Genomic DNA, 19,634 nt, shown 5'->3' with positions numbered 1-19,634 from the left:
GAAGGGTTTTTTTGGAAAAAAATAAAAATGGAGTGATTTCCGCTTCATGGAAAAGTAACTTTTCCATGTACTAATGGGAATACAAATTTTTCATCTCTCTCCTTTGAAAACTCTAATCAAATAAGAGATATCTCATTACTTTTTCTGTTGACCACATCTTTTTTCTCCTGACGAGCCCTAAGGGATGATATTATTAGGGTTTAAGGTGTTAGCTTATTAAACTGATAAATCTTCATGAAGGAAAGTGCGCCCAACAAGGGTGAGCGGATCTTTCCTCGCGGACCGGGACAACTCTCCATTCTGCTCTTGGAATGAGACCACGCCAACCCCGGCCGCCAAGCAAACGATTCCACGGCCGAAAGCGTCGTCCCCCCTCGCCCCTACCGATGCCTTCCGCGACTCCTGCGGCGCGGCGTAATAAGGTACCGTCCAAGATGAACGCCCCGGGGGCGAGGGTGTGGCTCTATCTCGCGCTCCTCACGCTCCAGTACGGTGCTCAGCCGCTTCTCTCCAAGCGTTTCGTCGGGTCTCGCTTCAATCCCTCCTATTCTTTTGGAATCACCATTTCTCCAAATTTTTAGATTTTTTTAGTATTCTCAATATTCTCAACTCCAATTCTGATTACATATTGTCTCGATCTAGTCGAATTGGAAGAAGATTCGATCCTTCCCTTTTTCCCCCTCCTCCCTCGGCTGGCAGGCAGCACCTGAGAATCATTTCAAATTTAGGGTTTGATCACTTTTTTTTTTTGCGTTTGGCTAAGGTTCCATGATTTACCGGTATAGTTTGATGAATTTATGGCTGTTTTTTTTTTTTTTTTTTTTGAGTTTTAAGGATCATATGGTTGTTTTGTTTCATTTCGATGTGTTGTAATGAAAGGAAATAAAAGAGAGGGAGGGCCATATGGGTGTTTGGTACTTGGATATTTTGTGAAGCTAAAGCTGCAGAATCTTAAGGTACCATGCGAAGGAAAAATAAATGTCGTGACTAGAAGCATATTAAAGAATGCTGTTCAGAAAACATGACGAGGCAGAGGAAGCTTTAGAATGCCATATAATTTATTATTTCTTTTTTTGTTATCCTTTTGGATGGAAAGATGATTGGTAGAATATGAATATCTAGAAAGATTTGCAATAACAAAATTCAACGAGGATCACATGGTCTCTTACTTCATCCATCCACAATTTACAAGAAATTGTGAGAAGTATTTGGAATCTAAGAGATGGGGAGTGAATAATGGTAGTTAAGAACTAAAAGAAAATATCCATGATATACAATTTTTCCTGACTTCAAACTAAACAGTTTTGATCCTTTTATGTGTTTTTGTGCAACTGTCAGGTTGGGCATCATTGCATCACAATGATCAAACTCAGGAAAGTCAAAGAAAGACCTATTGCTTATCATGTCAGAAATGAGAATGTGCAAGCAATTCCTCTAGATACCCTCTCTAGCAAGTTGTTTTTTTATTATCTTTCTAGTTACTGACTGATGTTATATTTGCAACAAATGTTGCACCCTGTAATTTAGCTATATATCTTTTTCAGCTACAGTAGAAGCAATCCCCTACAATTAACTTTCCTTTTCCCAAGCAATAAGTTAAGCAAGTAATTTTTGTTACTAATGTGAGAGATAGATTCTGGTTTTGCTTATGCTTTGCTAGAAGCTTAAATGCCAAAAAGGTCATATGCTTCTACGACCATCTCATTTATATCTTAATATTGCACTCTCAGTCTTAGACATATACAACATGAGAGCATCATTAACTACGTTTCCATTTCAGTTGCAATAGCATTGACCTTTAGAGTTCTCTGTTTCTTTCAATTAAGCCATAAATTAAGCAAAGTGACCTTCTGCTTGCTTATGCTTTGCTAGATGCTCTGAAATTGAGAGACCAGATATGGCCATCACCGCCTCTCTTTTACTTAGTCAAACTACTTCATTATTGTTTGACATATATAACACTTGGTTTACTTGATGAACCTCAGGAAAGTTGGACAGCACGAGTTTTACGACTGAACATGACATCTCCTAGGAACTCTATTACCTCTGATGGAGGCATGTAGTTACTTGTTGCTCTTAGGTGTGCTTAAGTAGAAGATAAAAGGGTTATATCACAAATATGTTGTGAAAATCTGCATGAGTTGTTCTTTGGAAGCAATCGCTTACTTTTGGAGTCTGTGAGAAACACGTAGAAGTTGTTCTATTGCTTACAGTGACTGTATCAGTTTTTTGTTTCTGCTATATTGATACATTGCAACATGATGATTTTCTGACGGGAGAAACTGTACCTTTTCATTGTTAACATATATCTTACAAATGCTAAAATGCTAATCTTATAAGCGTATCTTTCAATGTCAAACATTAACTTTTCTTTTTTCGTCTCCTATGCAGGCAGGATGTTATTGTGACCACATTGGTTCTATCATGTGAGGTAGCAAAGGTGAATCAAAACCATATCTGTGGCAGTTAATACTAAGTTAGATTTTTCCTTTTCCCAGTATATGAAATAGCTATAACATACAATTGGGTGTAAAGGGAGGTCTCTTTACCCATTGCTATATGCAAAGCGGAAATCTAGACCATTAGATGCTAATTTTCCTTACTACAAACAAACTTTCATATGGTTTGAACTTTGAAGACTTGAAGGCCTCTTTTCTATGTATCAACTTGTCTGAAATTTATGGTTTTAGTGGCATGACAAAGTGTGTGGATATTTAGGTGAGTTGATGCAGGGCAAGAGGCCTCCAAAACATAGGATTTTGTTTTTTTAGGCATTTTAGACCTTCTAGGTCACATACAGCAATTTTTCACTTGTGACTCCACTAATTGAATTTGGTTGTGGGTGAAGGTTTCCTCCTTTCACCTCATATATTATAATTATTTCCATATAAATACATATTATGTTCTTGACCTATATACTTCAGAATTCAGATATATGACAGACATTCTTATTATAGGTCATCTGTGCGCTGATTCTTTTAGCAAAAGAAGGTAGATTGAAGAGCCTGTACAATCAGTGGACTTTGGTTGGCTCATTGACCGCATCAGGCCTTCCTGCAGCCATCTATGCCTTGCAGAATAGCTTGTTGCAGATATCCTACAAGAACCTAGATTCCCTCACTTTTTCAATTCTTAACCAGACAAAATTATTTTTCACAGCTGTTTTTACATATCTTATTTTGGGGTACGTGCTTACTGCCTATGTTGTATTAATATGTGTCGTGTAATCATTTCTTATTGTTGTTTAATCTTGTGAAAACCACTGCTGCTCAGGACATGTGAAATTCATGAAGAAATACTTTGTTTTAATGTACCAATGGAACTTGTGGGTGTGTTCTTGTAGAATCTGGGCTTGGTTATGCATGCTTGCATTTGGGCAATTAACAGCAATCAGCCTTAGCATAGGTGGTTGGCATTCCTCTCCACCTGGAGAGATCCATTATTTGAACCGTTGTGTATTTCTCAAAAAAAGGTGCAATTAAAAATAGAAGTACTTTTCTGAAATCTCTCTGATAGATTTGCCTGCAGATTAAGTTCTAGTAAATCAAGAATAGCACTTGTTGATGGGTAGTATCTGAGGTTTGAAAAATAGGCTAGGATGGAGGCATGATGTATAATGAAGTTATGAACAGGAATTTGAGGTCCAGGAAACTACGCTGTGGTGGTTAGAGAAGAAATTCGGGAATAAGTGATAAGAAAAAAAGAATAGTGTTAATAATATTTATTTGGAGACTAGGCGCCAATAGGCTATTTTTTAATTTATAAAATACATGAATTCCAGCAACAGGAAAAATGTGCAAGTGCAAACTATCTAGAAAAAAAAAATACAAGAACAGATTAGCGAGAGCTGTAACATTGTAGATGCCTAAGAATTGTTACTCAACTTTTGGATGAGTCTTCACATTCATCATGGAATTATAACATGTGAAATGGAGAAACCACCTTCACTGCTCCACTTTTATTTCACCATTCCCACTTTATATAAAGAATTTTAAAAAAAATTTGAACACATTTCTCATTGAATTAGTTCTAGCAATTTACTTTAGACTACTAAAATTCTTTTAGATGGTTTCTAATTGACTCTAACTTCAAACTCGTTTATGTTGTAATAAATAGGTGTAGTTTGGATTTTAAAATTAACTTGCTGGCTTGAGAAAAAAATCGGGCAGTTGAACATCAATGAGAAATAGATGGGAGAATGAATCTAGATGTCAGATCTTATAAGTTGGTGGTATATGTTCTTATAAAAAGATTCTGAAGAATAAAAATAGTTCTAACAAATGTAAAGTAAAATATAAAGGAGAAATTTGGTAGATTTATCGTCACCATGATGCCACAAATTGTTACATCAAATCTGAAGGATTCTTCACCATTCACATGCAATCGTTCCATGGGAGCAAGAAAAAATAATTAAATCAAATAAGTATTTGATTCCCAATTAGTGTATCAGTAAAGACCTTGAAAGAGGAATTAGTACAGTCTCAATTGAATAAAATTTTCCTAAGATATTACAAACTCATCCTTGAATCCACTAAGATAGTTTGTAGCGATAATCTGACTCCTAAACCTTCACAAACTTAAAAACTCCTCACCATATTTTATATCACTTTGATAGCAAGTGTGAACATAAATCCGATTTTGTTGATATTTTCCTGTTGTAGTCCAAGACCAAACTAGGATCCTTTGAATATCGTAGACCATTGTCGTATTGGGATTCTTGTACTAGCACGAACTAAAAAACTATTACATAACTCAAACTTACGAAATTAAGCTGCATGACATCTTACTGAGATATTAACCTTAGCAGTATTTTGTTTTTGTTTCAACTTGCAAGGATTTCTTATGCTGGGATTAGTGGGCAGAAACACATGTTTCACTTGATCAGGAAAAACAAAAACTATCTATTTGTTCCCAATCAAATCACGAGTAGATCAGTTTGATACCTTCCTGCAACTTGGGCCATCATTTTCTCAATCTAGATCACCGTTTGTTCTATCGAATTTATTGAGTGTTAACATCTAACCTCACATATGACATATCTGATCTATTGGTTTCTAAGTGCATAACCTATACATTTTGTCATGTTATGCTAGCTTTGTAGGCATTAGATATGCATCCAGGCAAATGCTGAAATGGTATATAGATATTCTTTGGATTTGTAAGCTATACCTAGATCTATTCATCTCTATATTGGCTACTCTTCAATAACAGGTTGAGGCATAACAAAATGCCAGGGGATCTTTACTGGTAAACCTTTAGCATCTATGGTTATAGAATCATAATTGTAGCCTTTTCCAACTATTTGGGTCATTTTGTGGATCCACATTCGTTAGGTATTTTTATGTAGGGCTATCTCTGATGTTATTCCATGTTTCACCACATCTGTCCTCACAACCTCCGTCCATGTATCTTAGGTCTTCCCCTCCTTTTCTTATTATCTTTATCACATCACAAACCAAAGTGTCTTCCTCGTTAGAGCCACCTTAAATCCTTGTTGTATAGATCGATACCATCTCAATCAATTTTGCATCATTTTGTCTTTTATTTGTCCACCTCCTTTAGCTCCTCTAATATATTCATTTCTCATTTTATTTTTTCTAGTTTACCGCACATCGATCTTAATATTCTTATTTCTACTGCATTTAACTTGTTTTCATGTACCATCTTTATTGCTTAACACACTGTAAGCCATACAATGTGGTAGGCCTTATAGTTATTTTATACAATTTTCCCTCTAGTCTCCAAGCTATGTGGCTATCACACAATATTCCAGATGCACCTCTCCACTTCATCCATCCACCTCAAATTCTATTATATAAATCTTCATCTACCTTCTCATTATTTTGTACAATAGATGCTAAGTAACGAAACTGGTTGCTTTGTGGTATCTCTTCATCATAAATCTTGGTATCACATCTTCATTCTGCTCTCACTAAATTTATATTCCACATACTCTATCTTTATTCTACTAATTTTAAGCCCTTATCCTTTAAAGATTTGCTCCATATGTCCATTTTAGTATTTGATCTAGTTCCTTTTTCGTCAACGAGCACCATAACATTTGCGAATAACATAATTGGCAAGTGAACGCACTGTTCAGTTTAAACACTTGATCCAAAAACATTATACATTATATTAAATGGTTCATATAAATTATTTTGGTTTGGAGGCACTGGATTTATGTCCCATCATTAGGTCTAGGTTTTGAAGAAAGTAATTGCACTGAACCACGGAAACATGAAAGTAATTTTTACTATATTAGTGTTGATATTGCATATAGTTTCTCCTATGTAACATTTCATGGTGCACATATATCTTTCAGCCATTATACATTTTAATATTGTGGTCGCAGGCCAACTTACTGCCTCCATATGTTATCTTTGCGTCCGCCACTTTTAGCTCGATATGGATCAAAATACACTTTGTTTTGTTTTTGAGTTATATTATTATTTTTCTTTCACAGATAAAGCAATCACCTGTATTTTATTTATAGTACTGACTATGATTACACGCTGATGCAGGTATACTGAAAAAATCATTAAACTTCTACACTTATTAAGCTGAAACCTTTCTGGTACATTTTTCCAGGCATAAGCAATCAGTCAAACAAGTAGGAGCTCTGGCAATGTTGATCATTGCTGCTGTTCTTTTAAGTGTTGGGGAGAGCTCTGGCAGAGGTTCCAGTGGCACTGGAACAGATCAAGTTTTATTTCATGGAATTATTCCTGTAATGGTTGCTTCTGTGCTCTCTGGTTTTGCTTCTTCATTGTGTCAGTGGGCTTCTCAGGTTAATTTTATAGCATTCTAGTTCTGAACAAAACTGTTTCTCAACAGTCATTGTTTTTACACTACCACTACTGATTTGCTTATTTTGCAGGTTAAGAAACACACTTCATACTTAATGACCATAGAAATGTCTGTAGTTGGAAGTTTATGTTTATTGGCGAGTACCTACAAGTCCCCAGATGGAGAGGCTATCAGAAAATATGGATTCTTTCATGGTTGGACTGCTTGGACTCTGGTAATCGTCCTCATTGTTGCCCTTTCATTATCATCTCTTTCTTCAACTGTAATTTGAGAATTGCATTATCAATTCCTGCTCTCTTATTTTTATTTTATCTTATTGTGTTACATGTATTCCTCATTATGTGTAATGTAAGTTATCCCACCTAAATAGATGAATAGTTTTGCAACCTTGTAGTTTGGAAACCTTTAATTCTAGACCTGTAAACTTGCAGGTCTTTGTTCAAGAGCATATTTCAGTTCTAGGTTTTGATAGAATTAAGATCTACTAGTTTCATTTTCTTGTTGTTTCTCAGTAGTTTCATGAAATCTGTTACAGACTTGGAATCATTAATTAGGTTTATATATTATCTTAGGATTTGAAACTACATGTTAACATTTCCATATCAAAATGAAGACATTTTTCCGCCAACATGCTTATTTGCATTCAATATTGCCTATATAAGAAGCTGTTAAAATATATCAGTACAATTATTTGTTTGCTGAAGGATTAGTAGACTTGATAGAATCAATTTAGCTCTGTAACCAAATTTATGCACTGATGGAGCTGGATGACATCAATTTTGTTGAATACCTCTATGTCTGCATGTATTGTCCATGTCTTTAGCTGGTTTTCTCCATTTCGGGAGAGAATTGTGTTATATTAAATAAGTGAGGGTTTTTTTTTAACTTAAATGAATCAGGAAGTTTGACATAGTGTGAACTTGAATTGACAGCTATCTTTATGGGCTCTTTGGTTGATAGGTTTTACCGAAACAAGTTTATAAGAAACTCAAATGAAGGTATTCTCCAAAAATGATTGTTTGATTGTTTTCAAAAAAACTCATTTTGCCAAATCTGGCAAGTCATAAACCTGAAAAACGAGTTATGAAATACAGGTCCTTCCCTATTTTTCATAAAATGCATTTTCCAGAAACCATGTTTTACAGTCATCTATTTTAAAAAAACTCACAGACAACTAATTAGTGGTTTTGCAGGATTACAAAAAAGGGATCAGGGAATCATAGTAAACAGGCATTGGAATGAATATAGGAAACAATGGGCCACTTAGTATGCTGGATGCACATAAATAGGGATGTCTAACATATTCATTTAATATGGGTGCTTATGATATTATTCACTTGATCATAGGAATTGTTTATTGATTGGTGAACTACAAAATTGCTATTGTGAGGCTTTGTCCATCCACTTGATGGAATATTTTATTGTCATTAATTTCAGAATGTATGTTCTTAGGAGTTTATGATAGATTAGGTATTCTTATCTTATTGTTAATAACATCAGGATCTTTTCTCGGATTAGTTTTAAGTCTGGTGAGAGTCAGAGTCCCTTTATAAGTTGCAATATAACTTCTAAGTGCTCATGAGTTTGCAAGTATTGGAGCCATGGTTCGCCGTATCAGGCTGGTACAGGCTGGTCCGTACCGGTTCGACACGGGTATCTGGTACAGGTGGTGTACCGACACTCGGTATGTCGAAAAGACTCTGTACCATACTGTACTGACACAATGCTAGTGTGGCACCGATATAGGTCCGGTACCGGGACGACGAACCTTGATTAGAGCAATCCTTCTGTCTGTTGAGCTTGTAGTCTTGTTCGGAGTAGGAACTTATTTAGAGAGAGCTATATATTTACTTTGTACCAATTTAGCGGAGTTTATATAATCATGCTGGCCAGAGGGTAGTATGTATCTATGTATGTATGATACATTTTGAAACAGTTGAATGTCTTATATCATCTTCTATTCATGCTGCTTGGAAACAATTTATGGATGCTATATTATAATTTTTTTTGATGCATATACTGCATTGTACCAATATCTTCTAGGTATTTATTCACTGCAACCTCTAAGGGCCTGTTTGGAAAATCCAACAAGATTGGTCTGGATTTCCTATAGGAATCGGGCATGTTAGCCTACTCAGCCTGTTTTCTTTTAAAGGCCCGTCCTAGTTTAAGCTTAAATCTCATCTATGGGCCTGTTGGACTGTGGGATAAAAAAAGACCTATGGAGATCTTTTCTTTTCTTCCATAAGATTTGGGTTGGAGAGGAATTGGGTTCATATGGGCCTTATTTAAATAGATTGTGTAATCTATGATCCTATGGGAAATCCAGCCCAATCCTGCTGGATTTTCCAAACATGCCCTTAATTGTTGTTATAAACCTTTCATCTTCTCGTTTTTTGGGAATTCCCTACTTTGGTAGGGAACAACTGATATTTCAACATATTAAGTGATGTCTGAACAAATATGACTAATTGGAAACTTGATGTTTTCTACACTAGTTTCATAAGAGTTTAGTTGAACATCATTCCATGTGTTACATACACAACAAATGGGAATCTTTTTGGCACAGTGTCTGGGATAGCTGTGTTAATGACAAACGTCACAGACATGTCTTAAGAACATGATGTATAGAACTTGATAGCTTCAAATGCTTCTATATGTTCAAGCATTTTAAAATCTTGATGGCATATGTGATTAGAAGAACTAATTTCTTCAGCATTCACGCTTTCTGTTTGTCCATCTTGTAGCTAAATCTTCTTACTGGACCCAAGTCTTCTATTCCTGAATCGCCTTATACCATGCACAATTTCAAACCTATCCCTTTTGTTGTGGTTGATAAATCTCACACTACATCAGAATATTAGAATTGAACAAGAGAAAGTTGAGGGAACTTCAAAGCAACTGCTATGGGTCATTTACTTCGTCATGAGCATATGATTGTTTACTTGATAAAATGGATGAACTTAGCCTCCTTGATATAGTGAATTTTTCTATCATTTGGAGATAGCGTAAGTGCTATATAGCTATGCTCTCTCCCGCTCAGTCACAATCTTATGCTTTGTCTCAGTTACCGACCATATCCAATGCTGTTGGTGGAATCCTTGTTGGGCTTGTAACAGCTCATGCTGGTGGTGTTAGAAAGGCAAGTCGATCTTTTATACCTAGACAGTGAAAGAAATGTGTTACAATTTTTTCCCCCTTTTGCATTTAGTATCAGCTGCTTGTGTTTATGCAGGGTTTTGTCATAGTCTCTGCGCTACTGGTTACTGCCATGCTGCAGTTCATATTTGATGGAAAACCACCATCTCTCTACTGCCTTGCAGCGCTGCCTCTCGTTATCAGCAGCATTTTCATATACCAGAAATATCCTTATAAGAAGAAGGAAGACTAACCATCAAGACATTCTTGTGGGTCTGTATGCCCTGACATGGTTTATTTTCTACTAACCAATTCTCACATTGTTTCTAAAACCCTGATTTGAAGCTCTTGTATGTAACAGTATTGTAGTCAATACAGGATTCTAATTTTACAGATGACGTTTATGCTTGACATTGTCCCAAACTATGAGAGAACTAGATGAGAATTATTCTCCATTTAGTAAGGATTTATTCAAAGGTATATTACTTCAGAATTCCACTTATTTGACTTGATACTTCCCTAATATCTTTTATAAAATGCTTGGTTATTCAGAAGTGTCAATAAAAATCAAATCTAAAAATTCTGCATATATATATATATATATATATATATATATATATATATATATATATATATATATATATATATATATATTTTTTTTCTGAATAGAAGTGGAAGGTAAAGCCTGCGAATTTTATTTAGAAAGATATGTACAAGCAGAGGAAGAAAAAAAGGAAAAAGAAAAAAAGACGGTACAGCTATGGTAGGATCACAGATATCTCATTCCACAAGAAGCTGTGAGCTGCTTAGGCCTTAAGATTGCCAGGACAACCGAGGTCCTTCCATTGTTTACCAGAACCAATTTGTTGCATGCTCCTGTAGTTTTTGTGAATTCTTCTACTTCCTATCTGTAATGGGAAGACTGCTGTATGGAGTAAAAAGTTTGTAACTATGTTCGAAAAACTGGCTCAGACACTGACTTTGATGGTATCATTGATCAGAATTCAACTGCTGGCCGACAGATATGTAGGATAATGTACCACAAAATTGGTAGAATGTCATGTACATTAAGATCTCATACCTAAAATACCCTAAAAGCTACTAGCATGGAAATGATGATGCAGTTGATTCCTGTCCCGGATGACAATTTTTTTTATTATGGATGGTAAATCTTAATTCCTAATCTCATATATGAGATGTAGTAAATCAATGTATTTTTTACTTTACCCGGTCGACTTCTCTGGGGCTTGAAACATTAGATGACAATGTGAGATTACCGTGCGGAGTGCCCGCGCTATCAACTTCCGCTACCGCATTGAAGGAAGAGACGTTATGCCCAGGCTTGCAGTTGGTTGGGCCCAAGCCAATTCAAGCATAGCCTGTAAATGTGTCTGTTTCCATTTGGACCAGGTCATGGCTTGAAAAGATCCATTTGTTGCCCTTCTCGTGACTATGAGGACCATATCTAGTTTGCATGCTTGGAGCCAGAAAGATGGCACTGGTTTATATGTCACGTTTCGCTTGAGAACTATTTCAGATTTTTTAAGGACTTGCAACCCGCAACCCAACCTCGGCCTTCTTCCACATAAATATATATAGTATATGTGTGTATACGTATGTATGTATCTATGCATATAATATCGATCAAACGATCGGGAGAGACTAGGATATTCTCGAGTGTATCTCTACTCAAATCTAATCAGATCATGATTGGACGATGGTAATCCTATATCGGTGATTAACTATCTCTAAACCACTTCGATACAAGCGATTAAAACTTGGACATATGTGCATGCATAGTGCATGCGTGTAGTCCCTCTTTTGCTATGTAACACTATATGTACAAGGAATTTGGAAACATCAAGGATAAATAAGAGAGAGCAGAGAGAAATTGGTGAAGATTCAAGATCCTCGGCAAACAGTAATCTTGTGGGCTAAGAGAAAATTTTGAAAATCAGTCATGCTTATCTAGCCAAATGTGAAGAAATCCAAGCTAGGTAGAGTTTGAGAGCCTTATGGATCTCGGTTGGTGATGCCAACACTAAATTATTTTATATCTATGGCTAGTAAAAAGGTCTATAACAATATAAGAGTTTTGAAAGATGAAAAGAGTAACATTTGCTTCATGTGTGTATGTGTGTATGTTTTAATTTATAAAAATTTCTACATGGAACACTATTGTAATCGACCTTTACAACTAGTTAATTTTTACGCACTCCTATATGAAAAAGAATCGTTACAACTAGTAATAACTTGCATATATTAGGCAATCATTCTATTAGATGTGATCAAAGACATTCGCAAAACATTTATCACCCATTATTTTGTTGTGAGCAATGCCATGGTAACTCGGAAAAGTATCTCAGGTGCCTTGCACCAATGACCAATATACTCAATGGCATACTTCAAGATGCCAATTCAAATAACAATTCACCTCACCAGCGGAGTGAGCCTTTTTTGGTGACTTATTTGAGCGACCGAAGCATTATTGCTCTTCTGTTATCCTAATAAAATTTAGTCCCATGTTTAACGTGGAACCTAACGTCCATTACTTCCGTTACAACATAAACAGTGGAGTGACTGGAGTCAAGGATTCTGTTATAACAGGATAACGGGGCTTTTCAACCTTGGAGGTACACTTACCGGGGGTTTCTGAAACTCAAAATCCATCGAAGGGGAAAACGATGAAGAGCCAGAGCAGCGTTATCTCCATCACCGAAGAGAGAATACGAAGCGAAAACAGAGCCAAGATAGAAGATGATAGCTCTCGGGGTCTCGTCACCACCCTCCTCCTCCTCGTCATTTGGACTCGCTTCCTTTGCCTCTCCTCCATCTTCTTCGCTTAGAATTTTGTCTCCCTTTCCTTCTCTGAAGTCATCCTTCCGTGGAATCCGGATTGGGAACGACGTCCGAGCTCTGACGCCGTTGCCGTCGCGCGGCGGCGGCGGCGGCGGCGGCGGACGGATGGTGGTGAGGATGGCGAAGAGGGGGGAGGAGATGAAGGAGATTAGGGAGAAGACGACGGAGGAGCTCAACGAGGAGGTCATCGACCTCAAGGGGGAGCTCTTCATGCTCCGCCTTCAGAAGTCCGCCCGGAATGAGTTCAAGTCAAGCGAATTCCACCGCATGCGCAAAAGGGTATACTTTTATCCCGATTTTTTTTTTCTTGAAAGGTGGAAAAATCACTATCTCTTTAATCTGAATTCTTGCTTTTCTGCTGTTCAAAATGTGATTTTTTAATCTTTTGTAGGGTTATTGATTTGAATTTCTGATAAAAAACATCACGAAAATAGCGATTTTTGGCCCCGTCTGGTTTTAGTTCTTTGCCATGTGATAAACGATTGATAAATAGTGTTAGTCGTGAACTAGTGGGTAGTGGTGCAATAGTTAATAGAATGGAGGACAGAGCTGCCTGGAAATCAGGGTCTTTGGATGGGTATCTGAAGATAGGTAATGCCATCGTATAAGCAAAGAAGTATAAGTTGATGTTGATTCATGAATCATAAATAGGTTTGCAATTTGGATAATTTATATTCAAGGGAGTGAAACTTGAAATGCCGTTTATTTAATCTTGTTGCGAGTTGTTAATCAGTATAACGGATTTACGAATCGATTGAAAAATGATCTTATATGATGTGCTAGATGGAGCTGATGTTAAAAAAGTTGTTGGATGACGTTGGGAGTTTGATACTTTCTGCATCATAGTTAGTGTTGTTGAGGAGATGCTAGTAGCAAGCGTTCATTTACAAAGCAGAATGAAAGAAATAAGAATTGAAAATGACCAAATTAAGGTAAAAAAAGAAGCATAGGTAGGTTAACAATTGTAAAACTTTTCAAGGATATAAATGGATTAAGGATAAGAAATATCGTGGCATTTGCTTCTTTTTTTTTTTCTCATTTTTACTCTTGCACCATATAACATTCATTTGTCACTAAGGTTGTATTTGGGAGAGGAATAAGAAATAAAAGTCACTTAACCCACTTTTCCACCCTTTTTCAGCCAAACACTCATTGGAGCATTTGAATCAAATCACTTTTTCAGAAGGGCAAAATGGGTATTTTAAAAAATTGGTACCTGACTTTTTTCCTTCCCAACCCATTTATCCCATAATCCCATTTAACCTAGAAATAAATTACTCTAGCATGCAGGATGGAGTAATTTATTCTGAAGCAAAGAGGAGTAGGAGTAAATTAACCTAGATTTCTGTATGCTAGAGTAAATTACTCTAGCATGCATGATGGACCTCAAGGATTTCTGTATTGCTCTACCATGACATCAGGCTGCTTTGCCCTATCCCAATTGCATACCGAAGGTTAATTTTCTTTGTAAAATCATGATTAACCATGCAACTTCTGCCTCACCTTGTACACATAATTACACATTCAACCTATGATATTCTTATGCATATTCATCAACAAGATTCCTTCTTGCTAAATGTTGTATTACAAAGCCCACTCAAGTGAATTTGGAAAACAGTGGTTTTCAACCTAATTGTTATGTCATCCCTACTATCTGATGAATGTTCTGACCGATAAACCTATCGATTGATGCCCTTGTTCTAACATGCCTATTGCTTTAATTTGCAGTCCTCAAATCCAAACTATTCTCATCTTCAGTATGGAGTACAATAAATATTTCAATATATCTTTAGGAAAATTATGTTCCATATATCAGGATTAGCATGTTGATAAGAGACATAGATCAATAATTATCCTTACAGGTAGACTATAAATACGTTAGTGTTGTTGAGATATTAGCGAGATTCAAAGAAAATTATATAAGATAAAATAAGCTCTGAATTGCATTCTGGATTGGAATGATGGGAGGTGGTGGGTGTCAAAGGTTGTGATAGGTGAAAGAATGGCAGTCAAAGGTGTGTGATAGGTGAAAGAGTGGCAGGGGGCTTGGGTGAGGTATGGCCGGTGGTGAAGGCTGGCGAGCATGGTCCGGCAAGACAAATGAATGGAGAAGAGGATGAGGTGGTGGAGGGGGTCTCGGTGTGGTCTTGGAAAACAGAAAATTCATCCCCTCTTTTTTGTTCCAAATAAGGAGAAGGGCATTGCTTTCACAAGCAAGCCCGGTGGCAATTTGGGCTTGTCCCAGGTAGCAAATAAAATAATACCACAACAATTTGGATGATTCTCATTATCTGTTAGATAAGGGCTATGTCGATCATTTGATTTTCTCACACATTAATTCAGGGAACAATTTGATATAATGTGATTTGTGAAATCTATTTTACAAGAGAATATGATTCAATATAAAGTGCTATTTATCCAAATCTTAAAAAAAGATCCTTCCTTTGATCTCATAACTAAACTATTCTTAATATTCCCAAAATTTTTCTTCCCTGTATGCCTCTCCATTTGGCACATATACATCACATATCACAACTGAAACTTAGGTAAGTTGGGACAATATTGATATTACATACAGAGTTATCTGCAAAATGATAACAATTTTGTCCTATTTCCTTGCAAATGTGTTTGGCCAGAACATGTGAATGATGCACCCCAAACTGAACCTTGTGTACCACTTAATTAAATGCCTATATGTTCCCCCACTTATGCCCTGAGAACTACTAGCAAAGATTTATTTTCTAGCATGCAATAGTCTAAAGAAAAACTAGTAGTGAAAAAAAGTTGTGGATGCACATTATGGATATCAGAACAGTCTTAAGATACGTTTTCTTGAGTAAGCATGATTTCATTAATTGTTATAACTAATCAAGATCTACATCCAACTGAATGAACGGACTTTAAGAGAACCCTGAACGATAGTTATGCTTATTGTTTGTCAATATTGTATTAGCGGTAACAGTAGGTCCAGTTCTATCAAAAGTTGTGATGCATCTATGGATCCTCTACCTTCTCTTAGAAAAAAAAACAATGAAGAATGGAAAAAGAAAAGGCTCATTCAAGTACAACTCGACTGATCCTTATTAACTCCTTTCCAGCCAGACTAGAGAATCAGAGTTAATTGGAAAAGTTATTGTTCATTTAGAATTATATCCTAATTCCTGTTTCACTTTTAATCTACATTCAGATTGCTCGCATGCTGACTGTTAAAAGAGAGAGGGAGATCGAAGAGGGGATCAACAAGAGACTGTCAAGGAAACTTGATAAGAAATGGAAGAAAAGCATTGTCGTCAGACCACCTCCATCTCTGAGGAAGAAGCAGGAGGAGCAGAAAGCAGCAGAGGCAGAGAAGTCAACATAAATCAATTTCATGTATGATTATATGCTCATTTTTCTTGCTCTGCAAGTTTTCTTTGTTGGATGTGTTAAAAATTAGAAAAAAAAATAGGAACTTGCTGGTTCCTTAAGACTTTTCTGTAAGATTGTATTAGGATAGGCTCCTTTTTCTTTATATGTAATCCCTCAATTGCAAATCTATATTATGTGGAAAAAGTATCGCAATTCCATTTTTCTTTAGGAAAAGTGTATTGCTTTCCAGTTCAAAGTTGTTTAAGGGTAAACGACTGCTTTTACCAATGTACTTTTGCTTATTATTGTTTGTGATGAAGACCTGAACCTTTGTTCTTTGCTTCATAGCATTTGTGGATATTGTCCTTATATGGCAGGTTCTAATGCATTCACCGGAGCAATTTTCATCTATAAGAAAAATCTTAACACTAGATTCATTCTGGAGCCAATTAATGGAAAGCATTTTCATGCAATTAGTTATCTTGATCATTGCTTTGTTAAGTTAACAATGTTAACAGTGCTATTCTTTTCTGCAAAGTGTACAGGCTTTGTATCATCTTGCTTTCTCATCTTCTGGCAGTCTATTTCTTCTGCCCTAAGTAATTTATGCGCGCGCGCGCCCCTACATATATATGTATATACATATACATATACATACATACATACATACATGTATATCTGCGTGCGTGTCTCTGTGTGTGTGTGTGTGTGTTTACATACATATATTTACACACACACACGTGTATATTCTGGCATGGAGTTATTTCAAAAAGCTAAGGATGAAAATATTAGCCATTTAACAACTTCTAAGCAATTAATTAAAAGAAACCAATGATGAAGAACTATTATTGTAATAAATCTTCAATTATCACAACATAGCAAAAAAAGGTATTTAACTACCCATAGTTTCTTTTTTGGCTTTTTTTTTTTTTTGGCTTTTCCTCTCTGATCATAGAGGAGGGTGAAAACTATTATTGTAGAGACAACTACAAGAGGAAGAAAGAAAGCAGAAGAGCAAATTCTCTCAGGCAGTCATAACCACCCATAGACATATTAACTCAAAGCCAAAACGCCTGGAAAAACTAACAATTACATGGATCGGGAAGGACACAAAAAGGAAATCAGAAGAACCTAGCCTCAAAGAAGCGACTAAAGAACTCTCAAAGGGGCTTGAGGCATGGTGGAAGCCTTCGCCTACCACGAGGACACAGGCCCGGCGGATGGCTTCGAGTACCTCCTTCTCACTAATCCCACTGGAAGAATACTTCTCTTATAAAAAGATCAGGCTGGCCAGTGATAGCACAAGCACTCTTGAACTCAACTAGGGTGGCAAAGCCGAGCAGCAGCATTTTGAGATGAAAAAAGAAGACTCCATGCTTGTAATCACTTGACGAAGATTGAGGAAGGCCATGATGAAAGTCTTGAGTTGGAAATAAAAAGCTATATATATAGATGGGCTTCCTCTAAACAACAAAGCCGAATAAAAGCTAGATGGGCATGGGATTTTATAGGTGGGCATAGACCAATCTCGCTTGGATTTGTAATTTTGGAACACAGATATCATTATGAGATAAGGATTTCTTATCTAATTTTTTTTCTGGCAGGCACGGACCACAATTATGAGTCTAACGTGAATTAGGCTACTGTTTTCTCGTGGGACACTTTGTAGGAATTTCCTGGTTACCGAAGTGCTGGTCTCATATATGACGAGAATGATGAACAAGGGCACCTTCCTTGATATAGTTTGTTGTGCAATGCATTGGAAATGAATTATTTGTGACCATATCCCTTGTGCAAGGGGATTTGTCAGCTTTTGATCCTATATTATTCTTATAGTATTAAATTAAAAAAGAAATATGCTGATAGATTCCATCAATCAAATTTACTTTTAGATCAAGTGACATCTAAACATCGTATTATTAATAATTTTTACTGAATATAGAATATAATATACTTTTATTTGTTAACTGCATGAATTACTCTCTTTCCCATCTCACTAAAGCATCTCGCATTGATTATTCTTTTTTTTTTTTTTTTGGGAAACAACAGTAGTTCATGGCTAATAGAAGAGCTTTGAATCTCTATATATGTATGTATGTATGTATGTATGTATATATATATATATATATATATATATATATGTGTGTGTGTGTGTGTGTGTGTGTGTGTGTGTGTGTGTGTGTGTTCGCACACATAAATACGTACATATAGTAGATATATTGTAGGCTCGCTTCTTCCACCATAACTACTTGTTTGGCAGAACTGTTGGCAGTAGAGCTTTCGAAAGTAGAGCTTTTTGAAGTAAAGTCTTTTGAAGTAGAGCTTTTATAAAAAGCTATTTGCTGTTTGACAACTATATTTTTAAAGTGTTGTGGAACTTTAATATATATTTAGTAAACAAACTGAGAAATTACTATGAGTATGACAAAATGATCATAAAGAATATTGCATAGTATTATACAAGAGAGCATAATAAAATATAATATGTATTAAAACATAAATATATAATATAGTATAATATTATTGTAATGTAATATCATATTGTTATAATATAATATTATATACTATAATATAATAATATAACATAATTTGATATTATGTACATAACATATCAATATATTATGATATAATATAATATAATATTATATTTCTAGTATAATACAATAATAAAGATATAAAATATTATAATAATAATTATTATTATATATTAAGGGACCTTTAGGATTTTTTGTTTTCTTTGTTGGAACTTTCGCAGATTTCTGTAATATAAATGAACATTTTCTGTAATTATAATATTTTATTATAGGTATTTTTGTCCAAAAAAAATATAAATCAAAACAGCTTTCCGACATATGCTAAAAGTACTTTTTTGGAAAAGTTCTCAATTTTTTTACTAAATATTTCTATTCCATCCAAAAGTATTTTTGGAGGGTCAGAAAGTGCTTTCTGGCCACCAAAAGTTCTGCCAAATGGGAAAGACATTAAGTTCAAGCTAAGGACTTTGACATGCTCAAGCATTCAGACTCGTGGATCTAAAAAAATTTAGTTCGTGCTTTCTACATCCTCATGTTTTCCCCCTTTGTGTGTTCTTGACGAGGACAGGGAGCATCCAATACAATCAGAACTTCAAAGTGGTGGTGACAACAAGGGAGTCTAAGAGTTTCCAGTGTCTTCCAGACTTGCATCCCAAAGAAAGGCTGGCCTTCTTGGATAGGCTAACGCCAAGAAACTTAAGCAGCTCTAAAGATTCCGCCGTCCTATTGGCATAAGACAATACCGATGTGAAGATTATATGTAAAAAGGCTCCTAGTTTTGCAGTTTTCTTATCCTTCACTCAATCAATTAATTCCATTTGGATTTCTTAGACTAAGGAAATGATTACATATAGCTTATTCTTTTTAATTGACCTATGAGGACAACCAAGGACCACAACCAAGATCATTTGGTTATCAAGCAAAAAATACAAAGCATCCACAGGATCA

At 35.8% G+C, this 19,634-nt stretch overlaps 2 protein-coding genes across 2 annotated transcripts; both read left to right on the top strand.

The window, feature by feature from the left end:
- Positions 1-218: 218 nt before the first annotated feature.
- Positions 219-10,338, top strand: LOC103716110 (Nucleotide-sugar transporter family protein). The gene is made up of 7 exons (XM_017844959.4): positions 219-526; positions 2,392-2,440; positions 2,958-3,184; positions 6,589-6,787; positions 6,878-7,021; positions 9,875-9,949; positions 10,043-10,338. The coding sequence occupies exons 1-7, from the start codon at positions 312-314 to the stop codon at positions 10,196-10,198; spliced, it is 1,065 nt and encodes a 354-aa protein (XP_017700448.4). The 5' UTR covers positions 219-311; the 3' UTR covers positions 10,199-10,338.
- Positions 10,339-12,517: 2,179 nt separating this feature from the next.
- Positions 12,518-16,471, top strand: LOC103716109 (large ribosomal subunit protein uL29c-like). The gene is made up of 2 exons (XM_008803982.5): positions 12,518-13,083; positions 15,992-16,471. The coding sequence occupies exons 1-2, from the start codon at positions 12,703-12,705 to the stop codon at positions 16,163-16,165; spliced, it is 555 nt and encodes a 184-aa protein (XP_008802204.4). The 5' UTR covers positions 12,518-12,702; the 3' UTR covers positions 16,166-16,471.
- Positions 16,472-19,634: the final 3,163 nt, after the last annotated feature.

The sequence above is a fragment of the Phoenix dactylifera genome, chromosome 7, assembly GCF_051530095.1.
Source record: "Phoenix dactylifera cultivar Ajwa chromosome 7, Ajwa_hap1_PhDact_Kaust_v1.1, whole genome shotgun sequence".
Taxonomy (NCBI): Eukaryota; Viridiplantae; Streptophyta; class Magnoliopsida; order Arecales; family Arecaceae; genus Phoenix; species Phoenix dactylifera.
This window is presented reverse-complemented; position numbering and strand designations above follow the sequence as displayed.